The sequence below is a fragment of the Motacilla alba genome, chromosome 3 (assembly GCF_015832195.1).
Source record: "Motacilla alba alba isolate MOTALB_02 chromosome 3, Motacilla_alba_V1.0_pri, whole genome shotgun sequence".
NCBI lineage: Eukaryota > Metazoa > Chordata > Aves > Passeriformes > Motacillidae > Motacilla > Motacilla alba.
In genome coordinates, this window is record NC_052018.1 from 95,963,616 (window position 1) to 95,990,833 (window position 27,218).

At 41.7% G+C, this 27,218-nt stretch overlaps 2 protein-coding genes across 4 annotated transcripts in view; one reads left to right on the plus strand and one right to left on the minus strand.

Moving 5' to 3' along the window:
• Positions 1–7,455, plus strand: part of MIA3 (MIA SH3 domain ER export factor 3) — a 29,700-nt gene extending 22,245 nt beyond the window's left edge. The window contains 14 exon segments of the mRNA XM_038133503.1: positions 104–221; positions 867–922; positions 1,003–1,093; positions 1,203–1,341; positions 2,955–3,056; positions 3,157–3,217; positions 3,335–3,370; positions 3,462–3,529; positions 3,784–3,881; positions 3,999–4,130; positions 4,336–4,404; positions 4,530–4,606; positions 5,452–5,617; positions 5,976–7,455. Coding sequence (XP_037989431.1) covers positions 104–221; positions 867–922; positions 1,003–1,093; positions 1,203–1,341; positions 2,955–3,056; positions 3,157–3,217; positions 3,335–3,370; positions 3,462–3,529; positions 3,784–3,881; positions 3,999–4,130; positions 4,336–4,404; positions 4,530–4,606; positions 5,452–5,617; positions 5,976–6,220 — 1,458 coding nt within the window. The 3' untranslated portion in view covers positions 6,221–7,455.
• Positions 7,456–7,674: 219 nt separating this feature from the next.
• The window catches only part of AIDA (axin interactor, dorsalization associated), a 38,334-nt gene continuing 18,790 nt past the window's right edge, over positions 7,675–27,218 (minus strand). Inside the window, exons 5-10 of one of the 3 annotated variants that reach the window (XM_038133500.1) lie at positions 26,847–26,910; positions 26,309–26,415; positions 21,873–21,995; positions 19,551–19,673; positions 10,920–11,037; positions 7,675–10,040 (exon numbers count right to left, since the gene is read on the minus strand). In XM_038133500.1, the coding sequence (XP_037989428.1) occupies positions 9,944–10,040; positions 10,920–11,037; positions 19,551–19,673; positions 21,873–21,995; positions 26,309–26,415; positions 26,847–26,910 (632 nt within the window). In that variant the 3' untranslated portion in view covers positions 7,675–9,943. The remainder of the gene's footprint in view (positions 10,041–10,919; positions 11,038–19,550; positions 19,674–21,872; positions 21,996–26,308; positions 26,416–26,846; positions 26,911–27,218) is intronic. The other 2 variants (XM_038133501.1, XM_038133502.1) reach the window with 2 other exon arrangements.

A 27,218-nucleotide genomic window follows, 5' to 3' on the forward strand; every position in this document is an offset into this window, starting at 1 on the left:
GTAGGTTCTCTATAATCAGCTTGCTTTCAATATTATGCATCATGAAATACTCTGTCATACTTCACAAAATGCAGGGCAATTGAACCTTTGTTTTCTTTACTAGGTTTTAACCAATTGCATTATGCAGCTGAAGCAGCTGGACATGGATTCAGAGGCCAAGAAGGATGACAGAGGGCATGAGTGGAGCCCAGAGGATGATCTGGCCAACGGAGAGTTGCCAGGTACGGTTATCCCACCTGAGGATCATGTGGTGCTGTGCTCATGGCATATTAGAGAGGGAAATCCATGCATATAGAGCTGCCAGCTTGAATCCTCAAACACAAAATATCCCTAACTGAAGGGAGGAACTGGCTACAAGGTCAATAATTGCTTTTAGATTACCTTTTAGGTAATCCATGAGTGTAGTGATACAGTTGTAAAGACTGTGTATAAAGGTTGGTAATTAAGAGCATTCCTAAAGCTGAGCGTCTCAGGTTTGTTGTTCTGGTACATTTATTTTTGAGATGAGTTTTTAATGAGCTTTCTGCTTGCCTCCAGATAAATAACTAATTTAGGTAATCACATTTTTTAAATCTGAAAGACCAAAATAGATGTTTTCAAAGCTATTCAGGCAGTTTGTCATTATACACGTGATATTGCACGTGTATTTGCCGCATCTCTGGTTTTGAAATCCTTTTTTTGTTCCTTTTCTTTTTCCCCTTCTTTCTACTTAAAGTATATGTGGGTAGGAAATTCCCACTTCTTGATTTTTTTGGGTTTTTTCTCTTGACCATATAAGGATGTAGGGAGTGTTACTTTTTAACAGTTGTCCACAGACTTGTTCATGATTAAAAAACAGGGAAAACAAAGATACTTTCCTCTTTTAGATATTGAGACTGAGAAGATGAGGACTCAGATTAAGCAGATGATGGATGTCTCCAGGGTATGTTGCACAAGTATCTAATTATTGCAGTCACATTACTGCTATTCCTATGATCATAAACTCTCTGCTCTTTTTTCCAGGTCAAAACAATGTTATCCATAGTTGAAGAAGACAGAAATCTTCTGCAGTCAAAACTGAATGATGAAGTAACAGCAAGGCATGAGCTGGAAGGTAGGTTTAGCAAAATAACTGCTTAGGATGAAGTGCTGTTGGTGGCTTAAAAAGAAACAGAGGGTGTAAATGGCCAACATGGTTCTTATTGCAACTGCTTCTCCAACAGAGAAGATAAAAACATTGGAACACGATTCCTCTTCACTGCATACAGCCAAAACTCAACTGGAAAATGAATGCAAAACTCTTCAGCAGAAAGTGGAGATACTTGGTGAACTGTACCAGCAGAAGGAGATGGCACTCCAGAAGTAAGCCATTCCTTACTTTGCCTGTTGTATCATGGGCACTGCCCAAATGCTTTTTGCTCAGAACGATCAGAGAACTTGGAAGTTGTGGTTGGAATGAGTGATGGCAACTCTTTCAATACAGCTGAAGCCGGTATCCTTTCTTTCCTTTTGCCACCATTCCAGAGATTCTAAAAAGACCGTCAGTGTGTACACACCATATTGCCTTCTACTTTTAAACTTCTGGAGAGGGTGGGTGGGTGACTTGGTCTGCAAGTTCTGTGGTTGCTCTGTTACATCATGCAGAAGTGTCAAGGAGAACATAGGGGCCATTAAGATTTCTTTCTGTTACTCTGACTTCTGTTCAGTGAGTCTAATTATCATAATGTAGAAACTTTAGTATTTCAGCCTTGTGAGCTTCTTGCATTCTCAAAGGGCTAAATGAAGGCTGAATTGGTGATGGCAGTTGTGAGGAATTAATTGCCAGTGGTGAGGATCTGCTCTGTATGTGTTCATTCCTCATTAATTTATTTACTTACTGAAATGTCTGTAATACCATCTCAGTTTTGTGGGTAAAATTTGAGAATAGGATTCAGGGACATTCTCAGCTAAATTCTGTAGAAAAGCTGAAATTATGGTGGAGAAGCAGTTGACGTTCATGTGGTTTAAGTGTGTTGGTTGGGGGAAGCACAGGGTTGGAATTGAGGCTGTAGTGAAACTGCCTGACCTTGTAACTTCCATGGATCCATGTGTAATGAACTTAGAATGGAGAGGTGGAGGGTAACCTACCATTAAGGGAAAACTTCATTCTGACCTCTGTGAAGAATTTCTGTTCTTTCCAAAACATACAGGAGACCTTTACACTGGCTGTTAGTACTTCTTGATTAGAATGAAGAACTTCTTGCAATTTTTTTTCTGGAAAACTGCTTTGACTTTTAGCCAAGGAAATGGCTTATGTTGAACTGGCTATTAGCAATAATTAACTTGCTATTAGTTAAATATTTCTAGTTTTGTGGAGTGGCTCTTGTAAGTTAGGAACACACTATAGACCTCTTAAATACTTCCAGGGAAATATCAAAAATCAAAAAAATAATGAACCATGAGGTTATAAAAAGACTCTGGAAATTGGTTGTGCAGTGAATTGGTATGGAGAATACTTGGAAAAAGCTTCCTACATGGTTGATACCTATTGAATGTGTTTGTCACCTGGGCCGTAAATTTGCCCCTTCTCACCACACATCCATTTCTTCATTTCCCATGGTTGGTGTGTCAGTCCAGTGGATTTCCTTGTTTGTACCTTTGTAAATCTGGATTGCAATCTGTGGCATTGCTAGGAAAACTACAGGATCTGAAGGGATGAACTGTCTGCAGTTGACAGATTCTGACAGATCTTCAGAAGCTGACAAAACTTTCTAGTCAACTCTGTAATTTTAAGGTTTTACACACAAAGGGTTCGTCTTTTGGTTTCAGAAGACAGGATTTCTGTCTCTCTTTCTAAAAAAATCTCTTTTTTGTCTCTGATTTCACACATTATTGTAGATTTTGATATTGCTGTCGTTGGCAGGGAAATACCTTGATTTTGAGTTGTAATAGATGGAGAATGCTGGACTATATGGTGCATTTTTTCCCCTATGCAGAAAACTAACCCAGGAAGAGTATGAGCGTCAGGAGAAGGAGCAGAAATTGTGTGCTGCAGATGAAAAAGCCATGCTGGCCATCGAGGAAGTGAAAGTTTACAAGTAACTTGAATTTCTGAAGATTATGATTCTCCATTTATTTCAGCTATTGAGGAAAATTTATTCAAACATCTTTCCTTCCCCTCTTTTTCCTTTTGTACAGGCAAAGGATCCAAGATATGGAAGAAGAACTGCAAAAAACAGAGCGATCTTACAAAAACCAGGTAAACTTGGTTGCTGGTTGTTGTGCCAATTTCTTCTGCATCAATCCAGTGCTCTGTGGTGAGTTATTGGAAATACTGGTAGTTGGATAAAAACTAAATGGCTTCTTTCCTTCTCAGATTGCTGCTCATGAGAAAAAGGCACATGACAACTGGGTAAGAATGTTTGTCCTTTTCTGATGCCAACAGTTGATATTTGATGTCACATTGGTGCCATTAATGCAGTTGACAAAATTTTCCCTACCAGCTCATTGCCCGCTCTGCTGAGAGAGCTCTGGCTGAAGAGAAAAGAGAAGCAGCCAACCTGAGACAGAAGTAAGTGCAGAACAGACCCTCTCTATTGCTCTTTGAACATGCTGGGAGTTGCCTGGGGGGGAAGCTCAGAATGTGCAGTGCATTTTTGAATTACTAATTTTAACTACTGTTAAACTGTTTTGATGGCTAAAATAACATTTCTTGATGAAAGCTATAACATTTTACAATGCAGTTTGCCTTGTTATGTTATAATAGATACAACTCACATGTGTTGTTTGAATAATAATAAGAGGGCCTTTATTTTCCAACATCAGATTAATAGAGGTAAACCAAAAAATCATCATGCTTCAAAGACCGGTCATTGTAAAGCCAACTCCAGGCAGACCTGACCGCCAGATCCCACCACGACGAGGTAAATGCTGCTGGTTCTCCCAAAACCTTTGGTCTTGAAATCAGTACATCATAAAAAACATAGGGCTGTGCTGAATTGTAGAAAAGTAAATAAAGTGGTTTTATTTCTTTGGCACAGGGCCCTTAAGCAGAGAGGGCTCTTCTGGCCCATCACCTGTGAGTGGAGGAAATCCATCCCCCACACAGATGATTGATGTCCCTGCCCAGCCCCTCTCTGCTCCTCGAAGGGAAGGTGCGAGGGGTGAATTTGGTAAGCAGTGAAACTCCCCTTTTTTGACAATTGCCTCTTAGGCTACAAACCCAGGAACACTAAGGTCACATATTGGTTCTAGGAATGTTGATACTGATAGCTGCTTTATTAATACACTAATGAGTGGTTGGTGGTAGGGTTTTATTAATAGAAATAGCTCAGGCTTGTGTTATTTTGGGTCTCTGGGGTTCTCGTTTCCATTAAGGTGCAATGGTGGATGGCCCCCCTGCTCCACGAAGGCCTCCAGACCTGCTTGGAAGGATGTCTGTTCCTGGTAAGTTGTGTGGTCTGCAATCAACTGCAACTTACTCATTACTCTTTCCCTTCAAATAGGCAATATCAAGCCCACCTTCCCTACCCTTGGTATGGTAGGATACTTATTCATGGCTCTCTTTTTAGATATTGGGCCTGCTGTGGCATCCCTAATCAGCAGTGAGCCAAGGACCTCCTCCCCTATCACAGCAATTGATGGAGTGGTGAGTTGAGAACACCCCAGCCTTCAGGAAGCCTTTTTAATTCATGTTTCACTGTACTTCCTCCTGCTTCTTTAACTCTGTATCATGTTCTTTCTTGTCTGTATCCTGTCACTATCCCTATTTGCTGTTCAAAAAAACCCCAAAAGCAACCCTCTCCCAAAGAGTCTGAAGCCCCCAGTGTAACTACAGATTCACCTTCCTCCATGGAACCACCTGCAGTGAGTATTCCAAGGCTGGACATGGTGATGCTGCTTTGATGGAGAGGAGTAACAGGCTTGGTGTTCTGAACTGTTGAATAACAACTGCTCTGGAACTAACCAAGGGCTGGTCCCTCTGTCTCAAAGGGCTTCTCTAATGATAAGCAGTTGCTCTCTGGTTTTTGTGGGATTGAGGCAATAAGATGTTTCTTGTTAAGGACTGCGGCCAAACACTTTAGAGTGACCACAACAGTAATCCTAGTAGCTGACTTACTTGTGATGTTTAAGCACAATTCCAAATATAATTCAAAGTTCCAGGTCCTTTACGCAAAGAGGTGTTCACCAAGGACGCCTCAACAGGGCTTGAACTTTTCTTTAGTTCAGCTTCATCTGAACAAACTTGTCTCAGAACCACTCACTCCTGGGTAGTGCCAGCAGTGTTCTGGGAAAAGGGATGATGATGATGCAGTAGCTGTCCCCATTTTCTGCCTGGTTAATGTGGTTTGGAGTGTGGTGGGGTCATTTTTCTTTCTTTCTGTCCTCTCCCCCTTGTACCTGTTTGTCTCTGGGTGAGTGGTTGGGTTGTTCAGCAGTGTCAGCGCTTGTCTGCTGCAGTAACTCACTGAAGTGTAACCTCATCTTGCCCAGGGTAATGCTGGTGCCAAAGGCCCCTCTCCTTTTCCTGGGACACCTCTGATGAGCTCCCCAGTGATGGGGCCTCCACCGCCGCCACACATCCGCTATGGACCGCCAAGACTGCCACCTCCTCCTCTGCGGGGACACTTCGGGCCTCGGCCTCTCCCTGGGCCCCCAGGTACAGCTGCAATACCCTGTGCTGACACTTCACTTCCTGGAGCCTGACTGCAGGACCCAGAGCTGCTTTTCCTAAGCACACGGCTTTCTCATGCTTCATAGGCTTTAGCTGGCTCAGTAAGCTTGGACTGGGTGGGTTTTCTCAAGCCTCCTTAATGTCAAGGTTACTTGCTTGCTTACTCTAAAATGGAAACCAGCAGCCATAATAGAATAATTTATGGGCTTTGAAGTCCTGCATGCGACAGTGATCCACTCCAGAGCTGCTCCAGAAAATGACAAACTGAGGAACTAATCAGGAGCTTCTCTGTTTAGGTTAAAGCAAGATTTCATTTAACTCCCATTATTTCCTTTCCTTCTAGGTTGTGGTCCTCCCTTGCCACCTCCAGCTGGAAGAGATTTCTTACCTAGTCCACGTTTGCCTGCTGGCCCACTCCCGCCTCCCCCTGATCCCAGAGGCTACGCACGTGGGCATCCTCCCTTCCACCCCCTCGGCCCTCCTGGCCCCAGGGATTATCCTCCAGGGCCTCGGCTACCCCCGCAGGCTTCCAGGGACTGTGCTTCTTCTCCCAACAGAGACTTGCCTCCGCCAGCACCCAGGGACTGAGGGCAGCTGGCCCCAAGGACTACGCACATCCCCAGCGCAGGATCCCTGCCTGCAGCGCCCAGCCAGCCCCACAGCCCCAACCCTAGGAAATGGCTCTTGGTTTGAAGACATTGGTCTCATTTCAGTATATCTCAGCTTTTGCAGGATTAATTTTTATCCAGTTGCTACAGATGTCTTACGTGCATTTATGATCACAAACTCATCCATCCACTTGGGCTGCAAGAACCTTTCTGTGATGGACTTGAACCTACTCTAAAAGTGCAATAGGAAGGAAGTACCTGTGTGGAGACTTTTAATACAATGTAGCCTTTGTAACCAGTTGCAAATGAACTAATTTCGTTAAAAATGTATATCAAATCATTTCCTGTGGAAATAATTTTTCAAGTAAAATGCTATCCAACCTGCCTTCTTCATCACATCATTGAGCAGCAGTTACTGTAGGCCAGGGGTTTACATGAGAATTCTGAGGTTCTGGGTTTTTTAATAAAAGCTGTCTGGTCAGAGATCAGAAGCACAAATGACACTGTATTCAAAGGAAAGTTATAATAAGAACCAAAATTCCTTTTGCTAAATCCCAAAGGCTTTGTTTCAGTGCCATGTTTTGTTCAGAAAGGATATTGGTTCAGTAATGTGACAGAGAATGCTACAGTTCTGAGAACAAGAATTGAATCAAGGCCAAATTAATGCTGCTGCAGGGTAATGATCATGTTACCCTCACGCTGATCTATTCTGAAACAATATGGACTTGCTTTGTGTAATGAGGACCATGGGGGATACGGCTTCCAGAGCTGGAAACCTTGATGAGGTTGTGGAGTTGGCCTGTGTTTCTACAGTGCTTCTCCACTAGAGAAACTTAGAACTTCCCTAATTGCTTTCTGCTTTCAAGAGCGCCTTGCAGCATCAAGTGAAGTTTGAAAACTTGAGTTTTCATCTTCCTCAGGGTTAAGAGCAATTCAGCTTCTTTAAAAGGAAGGCTGGATTTGGAGAACCTTTTTTTACTTCGATCAGAAAAGAAAGCAGCTTTCTGTAAAGCAGAGTGGGGATATATAAACCATGTAAACATCTACTGCAGCTACCACTACTGAACAACTTTCAAAACGCACCCTACACTGGCAGTTCAAGTGTTAGTGCAAGCATTTGGACTGTCTCGGTGGGTAAGGTTTCTCACAAGTGCACTGTCCAAAAGGCAGCCTGAGGGAGGAAAAAAGAAAAACAATGTGGAATAATAAAAAACCCTACTGGGAGCCCATTACAGCTTTACTACCAGAGTACAAGCAGCATTGAAATTGCCATCTAGGTGTTACATTCTTACAGTACAAGTGTAAAGCTTTAGATTTCAGGTGAAAGACAAGCTGGAACATCACTGAAGCATAAAACAATCCCAAGCCTGTGGTGTGTGCAGCAGCAGTCCTGGTACTGGGACAGTTCACAGAAAAAAAGGCAAGGGATAGAAGTAACTTTAAAAATGGTATTTCACACTCAACAGACATTAATTCACAATCAGTTAAATACAATGCTCTAATTATGCATTTAACAAAAATACTTCAAAGTTGACATTTCATATAACTGGCATTCTACAAGCTGGGGATGGGTCCAGGTAAGCAGAAACGATGAGTTTGTATTTCAAGGGACAGTACTTCAGTTTGCAGGGTGGCTGATAATACACACATAGATGAACATCCATGATTAAAAGTCAAGTTCTCCAAGTCCAGGATCTTTCCTTCCCCATACAAGTCTTTGTGATACTCAGTGTCTCCCCCCTTGCCCATCCCAGCTAACAGTAACAAAAGTTGGATGGAATCTCCCTCTGGATGCACCAGCATTCACCTTGGACACACACACCCAACTGCAGTGCTTATCCTGGATGGCAGCTGGACCAAACTCCAGAACCAGCCCTTCCACTTTTCAGGGACACAGATCCTACAATTCCTTGGCCAGAACAAGTCCTGAGCCAGGCAGAGACCACTGTCAGGTAAATGGGCCAAGCTCAGATTACTTGCAACCACAGACTAATGCTTTGCTTCGTCCTTTTGCGGAGTTCAGAGGGTGATTTGTATTTGGTTTTTAGCAGTGTAGGTATTCTCTTTAGTCTGGTGCCCAGAATGCTGCATTCAGAGGAGTTTCCATAACTCACAGGGATATCTTGATGATCACCCATCAGCTTTAAAACCAGTGGGATATTGTAAAGATCTATAAACAGGACAATTCAACTGCCCTTTTTCCCCTCCAACCAACACTGGAATTTGGGAAAGTGTTGCTGACTTTTGTTGTAACACCTAAATAATGTCATTCCTAGTTATACCAGAGCAAAGAAAGGCAAGAAGATTAGGACATTCAAAACCAGCTTTTTATCCTAATCAATATGGTAAAGCCAAAAATGCCAAACAGCTGAGTAGCGACAGACAAACAGCATGAGGAAAAGTAACATCCCTTAACACATGATGTAACATCTTGGGCTGAGGTAACAGAAGACAGGAATGTATGATTCACCTGCATCCAGGCTGTTTAAAATAATTGACACTATTCTGGGAGCTGGGTCTTTAGTTAGCATAGCAGAGTATTCAGGCACTAGTTAGATATGCAAGAAGTTTATCAAACCATAAAGTATCGTATTAAATATCCACACAAATACATGAAAGATTTGACTGGGGTCTACTTCTTTCCCTTTTTCAGGTCAAAAGGTGAATGCAAGTGTGTCATAATAAGCCAATGTCCTGCAGCTTATTAGGCACCAAATAAAATGTACAGAAAATAAATGATAATCCTACCTACTTACATAAAAAGGTAATTTTTTTGAGTAAGTTTACAGACTTGCACAAAATATGCAGAAAACTGCATACAATCAGTATCCATAAGAACAGCAGTTTCATGTAGAAGGTGGGTCAGCCTGCTAGCCAAACCTACTTTATATAAAAACTCTGAAAAAGTGAAACTTCAGCCCACAGGGCCTGTCCTGCCACTACTGAAATGGCAAAACGCCCACTGCCACCAGGACGAAGCCCTGGAGAAGGCCTCTTTATCCCCCACCCACCTTTGCAAACCACTCTGTGACAAGATACAAAAAAGAATAGCTCTATTAGAGAGTAACAGTGACTGAAAAGATTGTAATATGTATTCAAAACTGAGGCAAGGCTGTTTAATCATAGTTCAGTGTTCTCATCTGCAGCTGTCTTCCTGACCTGACCACAGGGACTCGTGGCCACCCATCTGACCCGCATCCTCCACTCCTTCACTTCATAGCACTTGCAGTACCTCAAGCTCCTTCCCAGCCCACCTCGTCCTTCTCCCAGTCTTCTGTCACCCTGCCCACTCCAGAGGACTCTGAAATGCAGATGAGAGGAACTACAATAGCACAGCAGTGTAAACAGTTAGTAGGCCTGCCATATCTTTATTGCTGCAGGTTTGGCAAAGGGGCACTCTCTATCCTCAGGGGGAGCTTGAGGCGAAAGAAGAACAACGGTTAACGATAAAAAGTGATGAACTTGGGAAAGCACTCAACCTATATCAGGGCTCTAGGAAAAACCTGTGAATGGAAGTTACTGAAAAAAATCTTGCACTTGCATGGTGGGCTTGTCCCTGCCCCTGAAGTAGTGCTGTGCAGTGCATGATGGTCTTGCATGACCTACTGGCATGAACAGAGTCATCTTCCCACCCCTTGGAGCCTAAGGCTACTACACAGATACCAGGACTTGTGGTTCATTCACAGAGGTCTCACAATTGGGGTCATTCCTTGTGCAACGTTTGATGGAGGTGAAGGTAAAGAGGTTTCTTGGTCAACAGTTGCAATTTCTTCCTTTTAAAGTCAGTGGGTTTTTTGTACCTGTAACCACAAGAAAGTGCATTAATCCAAGCGCTAATGGCTGTGCAGGAAGATGAAAGCAAACTAGAAAGCTCATCCTGTACAGATCTTGTTACCCTCACCTTTTAAATACATCTGACAAGGCTTGCTGTAAGCAACATTAATGAGTAGGTTTACAGAAAGAAATGGCATTTTCTCCAGATGATTATTTTTACAGAAGGAAGATTTCAATATCTAAGTGAATGTAATATTTTTGTAAGAAGATTCCCAACATAATACTCTGGATTGTAGGAGAGACCCAGTATCAGTAACTCAGTACTTCAGAAGTACTTCAGCTAGCACAGACTAAGCACTCTTCCAAGAATTGCAAGATTCACCTTCTTCTTGAATAAGAAAACCAAACTCCAATCCTCAAACTCCTCCCTCAGACCTTCGGCCACTCAGCAAGGAGAGGACGCACACCATAACCACTCAATACTGCTTTGAAATGTTCACAAAGTTAATTGCAAATTGGTATCTCATGCTTCAAATCAGATTTCCTTTGCAGAAGTTCTGTACCAAAAGACTGAGTTTATTTTTTTTTTAAATATAGCCAATCTGACAGTCAGGCTAAGCTCCAAATTAAAATGTCCCCTACAGACTTCATTAAATTCATACAAAATTTAATTGCAAACACCAATATTTTATTTGGAAACTGGTCTAGTTTCTGAGAAGAGTCTCTAACCATCTTATTTGCCTAAAAGCATTTTATCTTCTCCTCTTCATTGAAAATAAAATATTCCTTATGGAAGCAAATCTAATTGTCCAAGAAACCTTCCTTAATACAACAAGCCACACATTATAACTGAAGGCTGGTTAATTTCCTCTGTCATTGTCATCCATAATTTGTGAGTCACTTACAGTTCTATAACAATTGCCCCAGGTTTAATTTCATCCATCTCCATGAAAGCAAAGCACTTGGTGCTAGTAAACCTTTTCTTAGGCTTGTAGTGTTTGAATTCAAAGAAAATAGCTGCACCTGGAAGGAAAATGAATAGAAAAGCTAGCAATTATGGCTAAGACTTATCTGAAAAATTATCTGCCATTAAATTGCTCTACTTAAATTGAAGGAAATTATCTCCCACACTTCTGTTATTTACTCAAAAGCTACACCTTGTTCTTACAATGCTCATCACACTCCTCAATTCAAACTCTTCACTCCATTGCTCATACTCAGGTACCAGTTACTAAGCAGGTGAGAAAGCAGCTGTGTAGCAGAGCAGACTGCTCTGTTTTTATCTCTTTTCATTTCTCCCTTGCCTGCAAGCCATCCCAATGATCAATTTGAAAGGGACAGGATACAAAGGTCTATTTTTATGCTTGTCTGGATCTTGAGCTCTGCAGCAGCAGCTCAGGAGCAGCCCAGTGTCTGTGGTCCCAAAGCTCCTGGGCCCTGTTTCAGGTCTCTGGTACTGTTGGAATATTGGGGGACACACAACAGATGATGGACTTTGGACCTAGTTAACATATGAGATTTGATAACAGGATGCCTTGACAAAAGCAAATGGAATTGTTATAGATATATTAAAATTCGTGCTCAAGTAAATTAAAACACTAAAGAAATATACATATATACATATATATATATATATATATATATATATATATATATATAAAAGTTAAAATGCAAAATGCTTCGGGGTTTAGCACAAAAGGGGCACTTGGAATCCTAAAAATCCTACACAGGGATTGAGACATCAGTTCCTTCATCAGCTTGTAGCTTCCACAGGTGTCCACTTCCGAGCGGATTTCAGGAACATCCAAAGCCATCATCGGCCCTTAGCGATCTTAGATAAACCCAAGACGATGCAGTTCCACTAAGCTGTTTTGTGTGAATACCTAATTCCCGTAAACCAACTAGCATGTAAAAAGGAGTTCCCATAAAATGTAACAAGCATGCACAGAGGATTCCTGCAACCTTCATTATACATGTATGTGTTCTCAGATGTGTAATGTGTATTTCCCGGCTGCAGTACCAAGCGAGAGACAGAAGTCTACAACCCACGGACAGGGAACAAGGAGACTACATGAATATTCTAAGAGACTCCAGATTCCGTACTGTTTACCCATCTGATAGGATTCTTCAACACTGGAGAAACATCAAAATACTCGTCAGACAAAGAAAGGACAAAGGAAAAATAGCTTTGGGCAAGAAAAAGAGTATAAAACCTAGACTCACTCAAACGGACTTTGTGAACTCACCAGATCTGATCCAACAGGGGGTCACAGATCTGCTTCAACCCAGGGTCGAGACCCGGGCTTGGCCCTATTCCTTTGATTCGTGGCTGGCAAAATTTACAATCCGATTTGCAAAATAAATTATATTTTTGTTGTCCCGTAATTTGGCTCTCATGAAATTATTTAATTTGGCATAATTGGGCTATTTATCTATAACAGAACTTTGAAAATTAGACCTAGATTGCAAGAACATTAAATCAAATGGGTTTACCAGAAAAAGAAAATCCCATTAAACTCTACAAGCAAGAGATGTTGTTATATGCATAAGTGTGTGTATTTTAACCTAATCATTGTGGTACACATTACTAGTGTGATAGATATTCTGGAATAAATTTGTGCTTATAAGAAATGTGTGTATGAAATAAATCATGTCTGTGAAATGCCTGTAAGAAATAATCCTAAAGTCAAAATCCACAAGCTGGAGCCGGAGAAAGAGATTACCTCACTACATTGTGAAACCACAGATGGTCATAGAATGGAATGCCGAATTAGCAAGTGAAGGAACTGGCTCCTATGGAAACGTGGGCAATTCAGAAACACTCAAGCCACCAAGGAGCGATAATGACTCAAGACCAAGAAAAACTGGAGATCACCCAGAACTTGCATCCCAATGCCCAGTTCCCTGAACCAAAAATTCAGCATGCATCTTTTCTGGAGATGCTTTGTCCAACACAGGACAGAGAAAGAGACTGCATGAATATGCAGAGAAAAGAAAAGAAGGAGGGGATCGATGCGATAGAGATCGGACTGTAGCTCACCCAGCGCTGAGACCCAGGTTCGACGCTGTCCCCTTTGATTGTGGCTATCCGAGATTGTATTTCGATCGCAAAATGAAATCCATTCTTTTTGATTTAATTTGGCTTTATCAATTATTAATTTGGCCTTATAATTTATCACCTATAACACTAGTCTCCCTGAAACAGTATATATGTGTTTGTATCCTACAATGAAATCGGATTCTGATCACTGAATCAGTCTTCCCCGTCTCTCTCCATTGCCGCCAATTGGTACCTCCATGTGGGGGAATGAACCGGTCAGATTGGTGGCAGTCGGCAAGCCCCTGGAACTGATTGTGACTGTGACGATCAAGGCACAGGACACATCTGGGCCCAAAATCGCCTGTCTGCTGCGATGACAGATGAGCCAGGTGAACTAAAAAAGGAACTAAAAATGGGAAAGGAAATGTCCAAAGAGAGAGACATATATGAAACCATGCTCGCCCTTCTGAACAAGCATGACTTGTTCCATCCTAAAGGAGGACCTTGACCTTTAGTCACTTCTACTCCCATCCTGAAGAATACTTTCTAAGAAGTTGAAAAAGCGAGAGTAGCCGGATGCTGCCAGCCCCCTACCCTGCTCTGTCTCTCCTCACTCTGACTCTCCCTACCTGCTTGAAACTGGCACCTCTGATAGCCGCAGCCATCAACCGCACCCCTACCCAGACAAAGGAGGGGAAGGCATCCTTTCTCACAGTCGTTAGTAGTTTATATTGCTGACCGAAACTCTAGCAGTGAGGAGGAGGGGGAGCCTTTCGATCCAGGACGGATAGATTCAGATTATGAGACTGATCCATTCCCTCCTGAGCCTCGTGAAAAATGGATGCAACTAAAGAAAAAGGCCTTTAAGGAGGGGGGAACCCAAACTTGCGGGAAATCTCGGCATTTGAAAAAGGACTGTTTTAAAAAGAGGGAGACCAGATCCAAAACTCCCAGTATTTGCCCTCGGTGCCATAATCAATGTTGGTCCAAGTATGATTTTGAAGGGCATCTGATATCGGGAAACCAGAGCCAAAGCACGGACCGGCACCAGGCGAAGACACAGATGCCCCAGCCGATGCCTCAGAGTGAACCGCCGCAAGCCTCTGCCCAGTCTCCCCAAGCAACCTTCACCAGACCACAGGCAGCCCTGGCCTGACCGCTGTGCCTGACATATGACCAGCCACAGCAGGCAGCACAGGACTGGACATATCAACCAATATCACAGTAACGTTACTTCATTCATCTGTTCATTTGATTCCCACAGGAGTTTTCGGACCACCTGGACAGCATATGCATACTTTATTTGTTCTCCCTGGCGCTACTGACGCTAACTCCTGGCATGGACTCCCCAGCCGCCCTGTGTGTAGCTCCGGCTGGGAGCCATATAGCTCAATTCCTATTTTCCCCGGCAGCACCCCTATCTGCATCCCTGGTAACTGAGAAGAGGGAGGGGGGGTTTTGATTCCACAGAGGTCCCACAGATTTTATGGACACAAGGTATATCTGAGCGTCCAACATACCAATGCAAAGTGACTCTGAAAGGCAGAGACACTGCTAACAGGACTCATTGATACAGGAGCCTATGTGACGGTTATCTCAAAAAGCCAATGGCGCAGTGAGTGGCCGCTAATGACAGTGCCTCAGGTACTCCCTGGCATGGGTAGAAGGAGCGAAAGCCTGCAAAGCCAACACTCCCTGCAAATAACAGGGTAACAGGGCCTTATGGGCAGATCACCACAGTTAAACTTTTTGTGCTGTCTGTCCCCCTGGTTTTGTGGAGGAGGGATGTGTTAACACAGTGGGGAATTTTTATGCACTCAGATTTTGTACAGGAGTTATTGGGGACACTTGACACCCCCACAATGGTCCCTGGCCAAAGTGCCCCAGGCCCTTTCAAGCATTGGAAGCAGCAGCCCAGCTATCAAAAGTCACAGTTCATACATATCTAAAGCCCTGAGGAACACCTAGCCCTGGTCAAATTTCCAGTTACTTGCCTTTTTTTTTAAAACAATGTATTTTGTTGTGCATATTTTGGTACAGCTATTTAGTACTATATAACTAAATCTCTTTTTGTTTTAGCCTTCAATGTTTATATCCCACTACTCTTATTAAGCCGAACTTAAACCTATTCTATGAGCAATCTTTAAATGCTGCTGCAAGGGGTGCGGCCCCACCTGGCACCAGCCAGTGTTGATATTTACCTTCTAACTTGTGAATTGTGATTTTTAATGTGATTGTTACTAGAAAAATTAAAAGGTGTTGGTGTAGAGGTGGTTTATTTTATCTATTAATAACATAGAAAAACTGCATAGTTCACTGAGAGTAATTAGATAAGTCATAAATTCAAGATTCTTTACCTCACATTCAAGACAAACCTTGAACTTTATCTGCAGTAGTTATTTGAGACTTAACTATAATTAATATATAAACTCACTGTCAGCTTTATTAAGTGCTTGCTTTTTACTCCATAGTTCTAACAAGGTAATTTTTTTAAGTAAAGATTTCAGTACATTTGTTTACTTGCATGTTGTTTATTTTGATGTTTAACATATGACAAATTTGCAGTAACCTTTTTGTAATAATAGAGTTAAAAAAAGTTAATTCTTATTAAGATTGATTTTTGTTTAGTCTCAGTGATGTTAAGTTCTTTTAGATATATTTATTAAGGTTAAGTTTTAGTGAAGTTGATTTCAAGTTTTGTTGAAGTATATCTGTTTGAGGTATAAGATATAATTCCTTTGCTATACAAATGAATGACATTAAGACTGAGTGATGTTTTGTTAAAATTTCCTCATTTAAATTACAAGATACAGCTATTCTGCTATAGAAATAAGAACAGGTTTTGCTATTTTATTTTTCATAAGTGGTACCGAAATGGAGGTGTTATGAATGGATGTCAAAATTCATATTTATTAGAATAGAGGAATAGATTCAAGATAGTATAAAATATTAAGGTAGATAGATATTAAGTAAAGGGGGACACAGGGGGGCTAAGTCTGGACATGTTCTCAGGGAAAAAGCCAAAGAAATCGGACGGCAATACCGGCAAGATACCAACACACATACCACACCGATAGACCACATTTACATGTGAAATACAACGGGGATCCTCGATTTCGAGGTTGCAGCTACGCAGGGAATTACGCCATCGGCAGTACACCTGGATACTCCCGACCAGAGGAGGGGAAGAACACACACTATTTAGAATTTTAAAATACTTCTGGGAAGTCTCTCAGTTTGTAAAAGAGATTTCCAGTAAGAACTGAGTATCGGGTATTCAGGGTGATAACAAGGATATCTCTCTCAGGATAAGACTGTGTATTATTAAGCTTAATCCTGTCTAGCACAAGACCAGAAGTCGATGAATTATTCCCAGAGACATCGAGGACCGGACCACCTTCCATCAGATACCATTCTACTAGACCGGAGAAACCTTTGGAACTTGTTTGGTTATGAAAAGAACAATGGACTTCCTAGCCCGCGGCAAGAAAAATGGGATAAAAACCTGCGTGGAGGGAGACCCAGTGTGCCCGCCGCACTCCGAAGCTGCCAGTGCTTGGGGTTGCTCAGCGCGTCACCCAGGGTCTATTCCCGGGCTAGACTCTGTCCGATCCGTGGCTTACCGAAATTCTGTCAATTTGCACGAAATAAATTTTGTACTTTGTTTTTATATCATAATTTGGCTCTTGCAAATTATTGATAAATTAAATTGGCAATTTCATTCATAACAGAGGTTTTGGGGGTTCACTTTAGTTAGCAATATGAATTAAGCATTTAAATTTTAGTTTTGTGAGAAACAACTGCTCACTTTGAAAATTTAGAAAGGTTTATTAAGCCTTAACAAAAATACAACAAAGGACTGCATAAGGAAAATGCTGCAGCACTGGGAACTGGCCCTCATGCCTACCACATGGCCCGTTCATCTTCAAGATGGATGCTCAGTCTTTTATACCCCTGGGGGTTGCATCAGTCAGCCCTGGCCCCTCCCAAAGTCTGTCAGTCAGCTCTTCTTTGCCATTTAACGATGGAGACTGCTTTCTTGTAACTTGATTGGAGATCAGGTGTTGCCATGCCACACCCCCTAACAACAAGCTTTTCCATTCCCAACTGCCCCATGCAAGAGAAACATATGCATGCCTTCTTTTTACCTGTCCTAGACAACCCTGGCTGTCTGATGGTCACAATACAGGGAGAAGGAAGGGAACTATGGAGAGAATAGAGGACATCTAAACTACAGTAACATACCTAGGCATCACTAAGGCTTTTCTTAATATTCACACAATAGTTATCTTTTAATTGCAAAAACCAATCATCTCATTATTCATCTATAACAGCTTGTAGAATTATGTGTTGAATTTTTAACCTTTTATTTAAGAAACCTCTGCCATGGTACAAAGGGCATAGGAAAATTTCTGAAGCTTCTTGCAATAAAGAACAGTACCAGGAGAAGACCAAGGAATGCAAGAAACCTAGATAAATGAGCTCTCTGTCTCCAAGCTGATCAAAATCGACAGACGTACTCAGATAAGCACCAAGGGACCAAAGCACATGTGCAAAGAATAAAAGTTCAAAAGTTCATCCATGAGGAAGACCACGGCCTTCAGCCTCAGAGACCACCGAAAGACCATAAGACCACCACTGTGAACAAGGCATGCTCAGAAGGGCATGGATCTAATTACCATGCGAGGCAAGGACAGGCGGGGCCAGGGGTTGAATATGCAGGAAAAGGTTGTGCAATGTAATGTATACGGAACAACTTTGTGAATAAAGATGTGGCTCAGCAGGGCTGGGGGTACAATTTTTCGCAAGAGCTGTCTCGCTTGTGCCGGGTGCTGACAATACATACCCATTTCATAACTACATCAGGTTATGTATTTATTCCATATATCGCTTCAGTACTGAAGAACAAGTCTCCAAATTATGACTGTAATTAGTTATGAGTTATTTAATGCTTTCTTTTACTTTTTTGCTTTAATGTCATATATGTCTAGGAAAATATAACCTCAATTTCTTAAGACAATTTCTACTGATATATTAAATGACCCTGATTATGCTGGTAATATTATGATGTGAATTCACTGACTTTTTATAACAAGCATTACTTTATTAAATTGCTATTTGTCTATGGTACCATTGACTAACAGTAAATGAGAAAGCTAGCTACTTTACAAACCTCCACTTCTTGTTGTATAGCTATTTATAAGACATATATTATTTTTTAAACTACTAAGAGGTTTCTAAAATATATTTAAAAGACTCTTCCAGTTAAAAGCCTGGACCATGGCCAAGTCCTGGCCTTAACTATTTGAGAAAATTTTCTGCACCAAAATTATATTCAACTAATTTTGACTTACCAAATTTGGACCTATAATAGCTAAACCTCCTTTTAAGGTGAACTTGTTAGTCTTAACCAGGAATTATTTTTCAAGCCCACACTTTAAAAAATAAAGCTTGCCAATTACTACAGACTCTAAGTAATAGTACAATAGTAAAGAAATTCATAAGGCATTATTTTAAATCACCATTCTATTTTTCATGTGCTACTAGTTGTATCTATTATCTGATTTATTTTTACTTAGTATAAGTTTATTGTTATGTTACATATTGTTTTGCTTTTATGTTACTTTCATGTTATTAAAAAACCAAAAAATTAGGGGGGAATACAGCTCCTCCAGAATTTTACACTAAAAAATTTTTTTGAAAGCAAATTAAACCATATCAAATTGAATCCCATACCTTCCTGAAACACCTTTGGAACCCCAAGAATTAGAGTTCCTGGGTTCTGTAAAATTGGATTTTTGTGTTAATTTTAAATACATGAGAAGAAATCAGTCTAAAGCTTGGGATGGTTCTTCCTATCACCCCATGTATAAGAATCAAACCTTTTGGTGTAATTACACTTCTGGCACTCTTCCTAAATCCAGTAAAGCGGCTGCCACCAGGAATGTTTTCAGTTTATAAAGATCAAGCCTGAGCCTTTTAGTGGCTGGAATTTTTACCTAAAAGATTCTTTTTAGCATAGGTATGTATATGGTAATTTTGATAAAAATTGTATTAATCATGATATCTTTCAACGTGTGCAGAGATTAATTAATAAGGCCATTAAAAGAGTATTTTTGGTCTAAAGGAAAGGGGGAGATGTTGGAATGTTGGGGGACACAAGACAGATGATGGACTTTGGACCTGGTTAACATAAGAGATTTGATAACAGGATGCCTCGGCAAAAGCAAATGGAACTTTGAAAATTAGACCTAGATTGCAAGAAGATTAAATCAAACGGGTTTACCGGAAAAAGAAAATCCCATTAAACTCTGCAAGCAAGAGATGCTGTTATATGCATAAGTTTGTGTATGTGATTTTAACCTAATCATTGTAGCACACATTACTAGTCTCCCTGAAATAGTATATAAGCATTTGTATCCCACAATGAAATCGGATCCTGATCACCGAATCAGTCTTCCCCATCTCTCTCCACTGCCGACATGGTACCACATACCTTTTGTTAGTCTTTCAATGTGTTTCTGAATCTCAATGTCCACATTAAAATGGACGTATGTGTCCTCCTTCCTCAAAGCCACAGGAGTATCCTGCACAGGAGTCAGATCTATCCCATTCAAATCTGCAGGAAAGAAACAGCATGAGAATGGCAGAAGCTTCTCAGACTTCAAGGTTCAGCTTTAAGAGATTTATAAGTCTCTCCTAATCCTGCCACAAAAAGTTAATCCACACTTGCATGTTCCCACAAAACCTAAAAAAGGGGCAATCATAACCCTTCACAATCAGTTAATTTTCTTTTTGAGTACAACACGAAAGCAGCTGAAGTTCTAGCAGTATTTCAGATAAAAAATCGTAGTTATCCCTCTTTTTACTTTTAAGAGTGCATTTCTTTCTGCTGTCAGCAAAAGATTCCATTCCCTGTACACACAGGACTCCAGAAGAGCTCCAGCCCAAGTGGGATACACACCAAAGACAGCCCTCCACACAGGGTATACAGGGCACAGCTGGCACAGCTCACACATCCTGTGTGTGCCCTGCTTTGTCCCTAGACACAACAAGCCATATTCTTCTTGGGTTTTCTACAGAGGCATTGTAGGGCTGTGGGTTGGATTCCAGCTCTTAGCACCAGTCCCTGGTTTTGCTGCTCTGGCACAGCCAATATTGTTTCTCAATACGTCTCTGCTATTTCCAGGGGGATATTTGTCCTGTCTTTTCTCTCATTCCTGATCCCTTTCCCTCTGGCAGAGGAAGTTGCTAATGATGTGGCCAAGATTACAGGTATGGAGTGCACATGTTGTGCTTGGAGCTCAGGCTGAGGCCGTGGAGCACCAGTGATTCCCTTCATCCACAATATGGGCTGGGACTGCCAATGCTGCATCAGGAACAAACCTCTCTCTAAACCTGCAGACGAGCAGCTTGGTTTAAAAACAAGAAAATCAGCTACTAAGTGTCTTCAGACTCCTAACAGTGAAAAAATGAGTCCTCAGAGTTTCTTTGCCTAACCAAAAATCTTGGGAAATAAAAGTATCAAAAGACACCATTAACACACTCAGCCATACTCTGCCCACACTCTCACTTTTTGGTCCTATTTTCTACCCCATTACTTGGCAACCACCATTTATAGGTAAATGAGTTTGGAAACAGGGAGCATCACATTAACAGAGACTTGTTGGGAAAGCAAGCCCAGCAATAGAGAGTCTCCCTTAGCTCCAGAAGGGAAATGAGAGCTACAGCAGCAGTTTTAGCAATGTACAATGAAACAAACACTTCAGTGGCAAGGAACGTTTGCTTTACAAGCCCTGGTAAGTATTCAAGGGATATTTGATGTTGTGAACCTTCCTCCTGCCAGAGGATGTCTGGTGGAAGAAGCACTGATCCCACATCTAACAAGTGTTTTATCCTACATTTAATATTGAATAGCACATCTCAAGAGGACACATACAAGGTCATTGTCACAACTAAAAATAACAAGAGGCTCAGCTACAGATTTTTACATGATAAATAAAAAAAAAAAATCCTCTGCCTACATTTAAAGATTGTAGAGAACCTTAAGTAAAGCAGAACACAAGGCAAAGGCAAGCAGGTTTGACTAACAGAGTCTTCCTGCTAAGTGCAAAATGGAGGACAGAGATAATCCCATTATAAAGAGTGTAAATATCAAAAATCTTAGCCTCAAAAGATACCAATTATGTTACCATCTGAAACAGAGAAATCCTCATGTTGCCTATCCTGGACTGACAGAGGGAGAGGTTCTTCCAGATTTATGGAGCCTTTCAGCCCATCAGGTTTTGGCTGAAGCATTTCACTAGCCAGGCTAACACATTTTTTTATTTTATTTCACTTGCAAGCTTTGTTTCCCAGCTTCATACCCATCCCTTAAACCTCAAGCCCTGGTAAGACTATATTTGTATTACTACAAAATTAGTTTAATGAGAGGGCAAGAATGGAGTCAGTGGGCTGTGGCTCCCCACCTCCAGAAAGCCCAGAAACCAGTAAGTGTGGGGAGTACACACAGTGGAAGCAGATCTGTACTTAGGAGTCAGCTGTAGAAGCTATGATGGAAAAGCAGGGCAAAGTCACTCAGCTCTCAGCATGGACAAGCCACTCCTGAGTGCACAAGAGAGAAGTGTATCCTGCAGATATTCACCTCCCAGTAGCTGTCAAATACAGAATTTTTCCACCCTTGATAAAAGCAGAAGACCTACATCCACAATAGAAGTGCCAACAAATGTTTTTCCCAGCAGGCTGAAAAATCAATAGAGCTTTCAGAAAATGCACTCTCTCCAAAGCAGCACTGAGGAGGCAGAACAGAAATCATTACCCTTTACACTGACTGTGATGTAAGGATCAATGCACTGCCCAGCATCTTTCAGACCAATTTTCTCTATGGTGATGGTGAGTAATGTCATCCCGGGTTCAGATGGCAATCTGGGCAATAAAGTACCTGGAAAGAGTAAAGCATATTATTAACCCTTGGTGTGATCTCACAAGAGAGGTCTCACTTGTCCCATCTTCTCTCATGGAAGATGCTGTTCTTAGGGGGTTGAAACTCCAAAGATTCTTATCCCAGTAGTACGCACCACTATGGGAACGTCTGTGCACAGACACACAACATCCTTTAACAGATTTTAAAGCTCCCCAGAAAAAACCCAGGACTGCCTCAAGTCAAATCAACTGATAAAAAACGAATGCCATAAAAATAGAGGGAAGCATTGTTTAAAGTGTTATTTCACAGAATAACCATTCATGGAACTCACGAGATAGCATTTTAAAGGATTAAATTTGGATTAAATTTGGGAAGCTGAATTCAATCTGCAGTTGCAGGAAGTTTAGACACTTGATCAGGAGTCCAACCCCACTGAACATGACTTGGCTTCACATTGAACATTTAGACTGGGAGATTAAGGAGGAAAATGCCATTATTGCAAATCACACAGAACATAAGGGAACCAGAAAATTGATTCTCAAGTAAGTGCTACTGGCCTCTACTTAAAGAGGGGGGGGGGGGGTAGAAGCAAGTGTTTGCATCCCCCAAGTTCCCTTCTGCCTAAAGGAAGGAGTCCCCAGCTCTGCATTAAGAATATTTAGCATCAAAACTTGGTGGTCAGTATAAATGAATCCTCACAGTGCTGAGGAAGACAGTGCAGCTGTCCAGACTGTTCAAGCTCACTAAAGTAATGATATTCTATTATCAAACATGGAGTAGGTTACTTCATGCTGAGTTTAGCAAAAACTGGCACACTTCAAGTCCCTCTTCCCTACTGGATAAACAAGCACCAGGATAGAAAATACTCAGGCTCATAAGCAAGTCTGAGTTACAGTTTTGGTTTTTTAATGAAAAAAAGAAGTTATCCTAAGGCTTGAGATCTAAACAATGTAATAATTTAATTTCACAAGTCCAATATGGGTGTTTTCTTGACACAAATGTTTTCCTCTCATCTGCTTGAGGAGCTGTGGAAACACAAAGATTTTGTCTTATGAGAGACTGGCTTTGCAAGAGAGACCTCGCATTCTGCTCTGAAAACTACAGGCTCAAATTCAGCAAGATTTCATGAGCATTCCTGCATCTAATCCCCCTCTCAGAATCACATGCAAGACTTGAATTTCTATCTCTGATGACGTGTGTTTCTGTATTTCCTGTCCTGAGGAGACTCAGGGCCTCCAAAGCACTGTGTCCACACCTCTCAACACAGCACAGCAGAGCTCAGCCCAGTGTTTGGAGCAATGGGACAGGCTTCTGACTGCAATGGGAGAAATGCTGGAGAGCAAGCTTAGTAGAGCGCCCTCATTTCGGCAAAGCAGCTCATGCTCTAGTTAATCCTTCTGTTTCTTTCCCGAAGAGATGTTCAAATATAGAGTTCTTACTTCAATCTAAGTGAAGGCAGAAGAAAGCCTGTCTTCTCTTTGGCACAAACCTTTGCTCCATCATATGTCAGTTGTCTCCTAAAAGTAGCATGGCCCCCAAGAGCCAGGAATAACTGCAGCGTTCAGCTTTCCTGTCCATCACTTCATCCACTTGACAGAAAAATCACCTGAAGGATGCGTCAGCCTGCTGTTTATTATAAAAATTCTGGCTTAAAAGAAATTATTTTGTTCTTGAAGAATGCTTTCCAGAATGTGTGAAATTGCAGAGTTGCAATGGATATAAGGGTCAAAGTCACTTCCAGGACACAAGAAAACAATAGGACAGACAGTATCCAAGGAACACTCCTTCCTTCCTGCCCTGGCAGGAGGAACAGCCAAGTCAGCAGCGGACTAGAGCAGCTGACTGTAACCTGTCTCACATGAGCCACAGCTCCAGGCAGGCCTGTGCTGGAACCTCTGCAGCCAGAATAGGTGACAGCGCCATCTCCGTGGTACAGCTTTCCTGTGCTGGGCACCATCCTCCTGTCAGCCACCATGGCCTAGGCCCCTGAGCAGGCTCACACTGAGACCTTTCAGGATAAAGCTGCAGCCACACCAGACACAACCACAGGGTATCTCTGCCAGAGAGGGATGGGAGCATCTGCAAATGAAAAGCGTCTTCCTCCAAGTGGGTTTCAGGGGCAGACAGTGAGCCAGCCCAGCAGCCCACTGCCACCAAGACATAGGCATTCATACTCTCCACTCCCAAATCCCAGTTCAGAGAAAGGGGAAAAAAGTGCTAAGTCTCCTGCTGGGCTCACAAAGTGAAATGGCTCATAGAACAGCATAGCACTGGAATAAAATCATATATAACCAGGAGAAAGGCAGGAAACCTTTGCTGTTAGAGGCAGCAAGCCATTGGTCAGTTCAGCTCCACACAGCACTGAAGTCTAACTACACAAATACTCTTTGTGTAAGATTTCGCATAAAATGTGTATTCCAGTAAATAAAATCCAGCTACACCTACCCTTGGCTATACCACAACGTAGAACCCCCTCATTAGTACAGCAGGACCTCTAGAGAGCTGTTTGAATCAACAAACATGACCTTCCCTTTTCTCCTTACTGAAGGCAAATGAAGACCAACAGAGAGGTGCCCAGTAGTGTGATTGTTACCAAAAATTGTGTTGTGAGGATTGGCACTATGAGCTGGATGAAGAAGACCACAGCTACATGAACATGAGCACAGAAATTACTGTACATACTAAAAGGTTCTCATGCCTTTGTTGGCTTCTGGGTTAGATGAATGGGGCAATGTGATAATGATGAAGCCATGCATGGAGAAAACAAGACCATGGTCAGTTAGACAATATTGGATGGATTAAGGGTACATTAAAGCAAGGAGTGCAATACAACTCTGTCAGTTTCAGATAGGGAAAGTTCACTTTACTCATAAGGCTCACCCCAGGGCTGCAAACTGCTTTTGAGTCTTCCTGCTGTACTTGGGACAGACAGAAGGCATCTCCATAAATGGATTTATCGTGGTGAATAACAAGGATCAAGACAGCAAATGTTAGCCATCAATATCACAATATATTACAGCCTTTCAGGGAGCTTGGCATGAACAGCTGTAGACTGTGCATGTCCACATCAGGTCAGCCTGCAGGGGCCATATTCAGCACTGTGCTTGGCATCACATCTGAATATCATCTATTTCCTCCAGGAATAAGTAATGCAACACCCCAGTTCTTTTGACCATTATTCCAGTACTGGTTTCCTTACTTGTTATCTTGTTCCTGAAATACAAAATTTGCCAGCCAGCTCTGAAACTAGAAACTTGTTTCTTCTGCAAAGAAATTACACCAGGAACTAAAGGAACCAGTGTGGAGGATTTTGTGAACAGCTGGCTAGCTGAGAAAGGTCACAGCAGCATAAAACCGTTGGTTAAACAAGAAGGACATAAGCATGGGAACTAGCAATTAGTGTAAGACAGGGATGCTGTGCCCTTTGTACAATAGCAGGATAAGGAGGATGACGATCTTAGGTTAGAAATATGAAGAAACACAGAAAAGCTGTAACAGTATACCCACAAGAATGTAAAAATAGGTGCAGCTGGCTGATAAGCAACTAACCAATAATGAGCTCGCTTTTTGCAATATGTATTAGTCTCATTAACACCAATATAAGTATGCGTGTCTATTAATAAAGTTTGGGATTTGCTGATCACTTATGTTAAGTGCCGCTTTTCTCCCGCCAACTCCAACAAACCAGGAACACTGGTTGGAAACACTTTGTTGGAACACTTTTTCCAACACTTTGTTGGAAAGAACCTCTGTTGCAACATTTGAATTGTCAAAACCTGAAGCTACAGGAAGACCTTCTCACGAATCTGTTGGTTCTACAAAGTACTTTCACATGGACAAGGACTTCAGCTATGATAATGAAAACCCCCTCTTTCTCTTCTCACAGCCTGGCTACACTCTAAGCCACTGTCTCACCAAACAATGCAACACAAAATTAAGCAGCAACAACTTCTCACACATCTCTAGAAAGATGTGCTCCTGCTCCTTGCAGGAGAAACATTGCCACAATTTACATTTGAACACATCCTAAATGCTTCACATAGTTAAAGTGCACCAGGATGAAAATAACGAATCTAAATCGGGATTAAAGGCTAATTATTTGAGGTAGATGGTACCACCCTCACAGGTTCTCCATACAACTGTTTCACTGTAAGATACTGTTTGCTGGGAAAAAAATTCACTGGCCACCCTTGTGCTTCTCCAGTACAACATTAGGGTTTGTTTACATGAACCTATAGCTTCCCACCCAAACTCTTCAAATCACAGAAGCTTTTTAGAGCCAGAGCTCAGAGATGCTGCAGAGGCTGGCATGGCAGGGCCAGTGCCCCTACCTGGAACTCTAGCAGGAAAAGAGTTTGGAGACCCTGCTCCAGCTCCTCCTTCCTCATCATCCTCCTCAAACTCCAAGTGTTCATCTTCTCCAGGTAATAAAATCTTCCTGTAAAACACAAGAAAGAAGAAATGAGACCAACACTCACTCATCACCTGGCTGTCAATTCACAAGCCAGCACCTGAGCATGGACAACACTCTTTAAATTTCATACTTCTTAACTTCTACCTCTACCTACAGACTTTGGCAGAGATTGCAGGAGCTCAGAACAATAGAAAGCACAGAGCCTAAAGTCAGGAGACTATACTGGAAATTTCAGAGATGTAGGGATGTACCAAGTACTGATTTTACCAAAAGTATGGTCTTGATTTTTAGTGGTACCTAGACAACCAGAGTTTGAAAGTTCTTTTATTAACCAGTTTACACAAAGCAGACTGGCAAGCAGATGGCTCTAGAAATGTGTTTCAGCAGGCCCAGGCTGTACTCCCTTTCAAGTACATATATGTACATGAAGTGATGTGCAAGAAGTTGTCTCTTACCTGAGTGGGACAGGCTGAACATCAAAGGGGAACTCCTTATTGTAAGTGAGGATATTCTTTAAGACTGCAGAGAAGAGAAAAAAAAAATCCATGCTTATAAACCAGCATTAATTCTACTACTTTGCACAGCTACGCCCATTCTGACAGCATCTTTACACACAAATAATAACATTCTTAAAATAATCAGATCATACAAAAAACACCCCTCTTCTCTCATATTTTAAACACCAGCGTAGCTATGATCAAAGCTATATCACTATAACATTCAGACAGGAGAACTGCAACTGCAGTACAAGATTACTACTACCACACCCACACAGAGAAGATAAATGTGGCAATAACCAAAATCTTCATGAGAAAAAGCTACAGCCC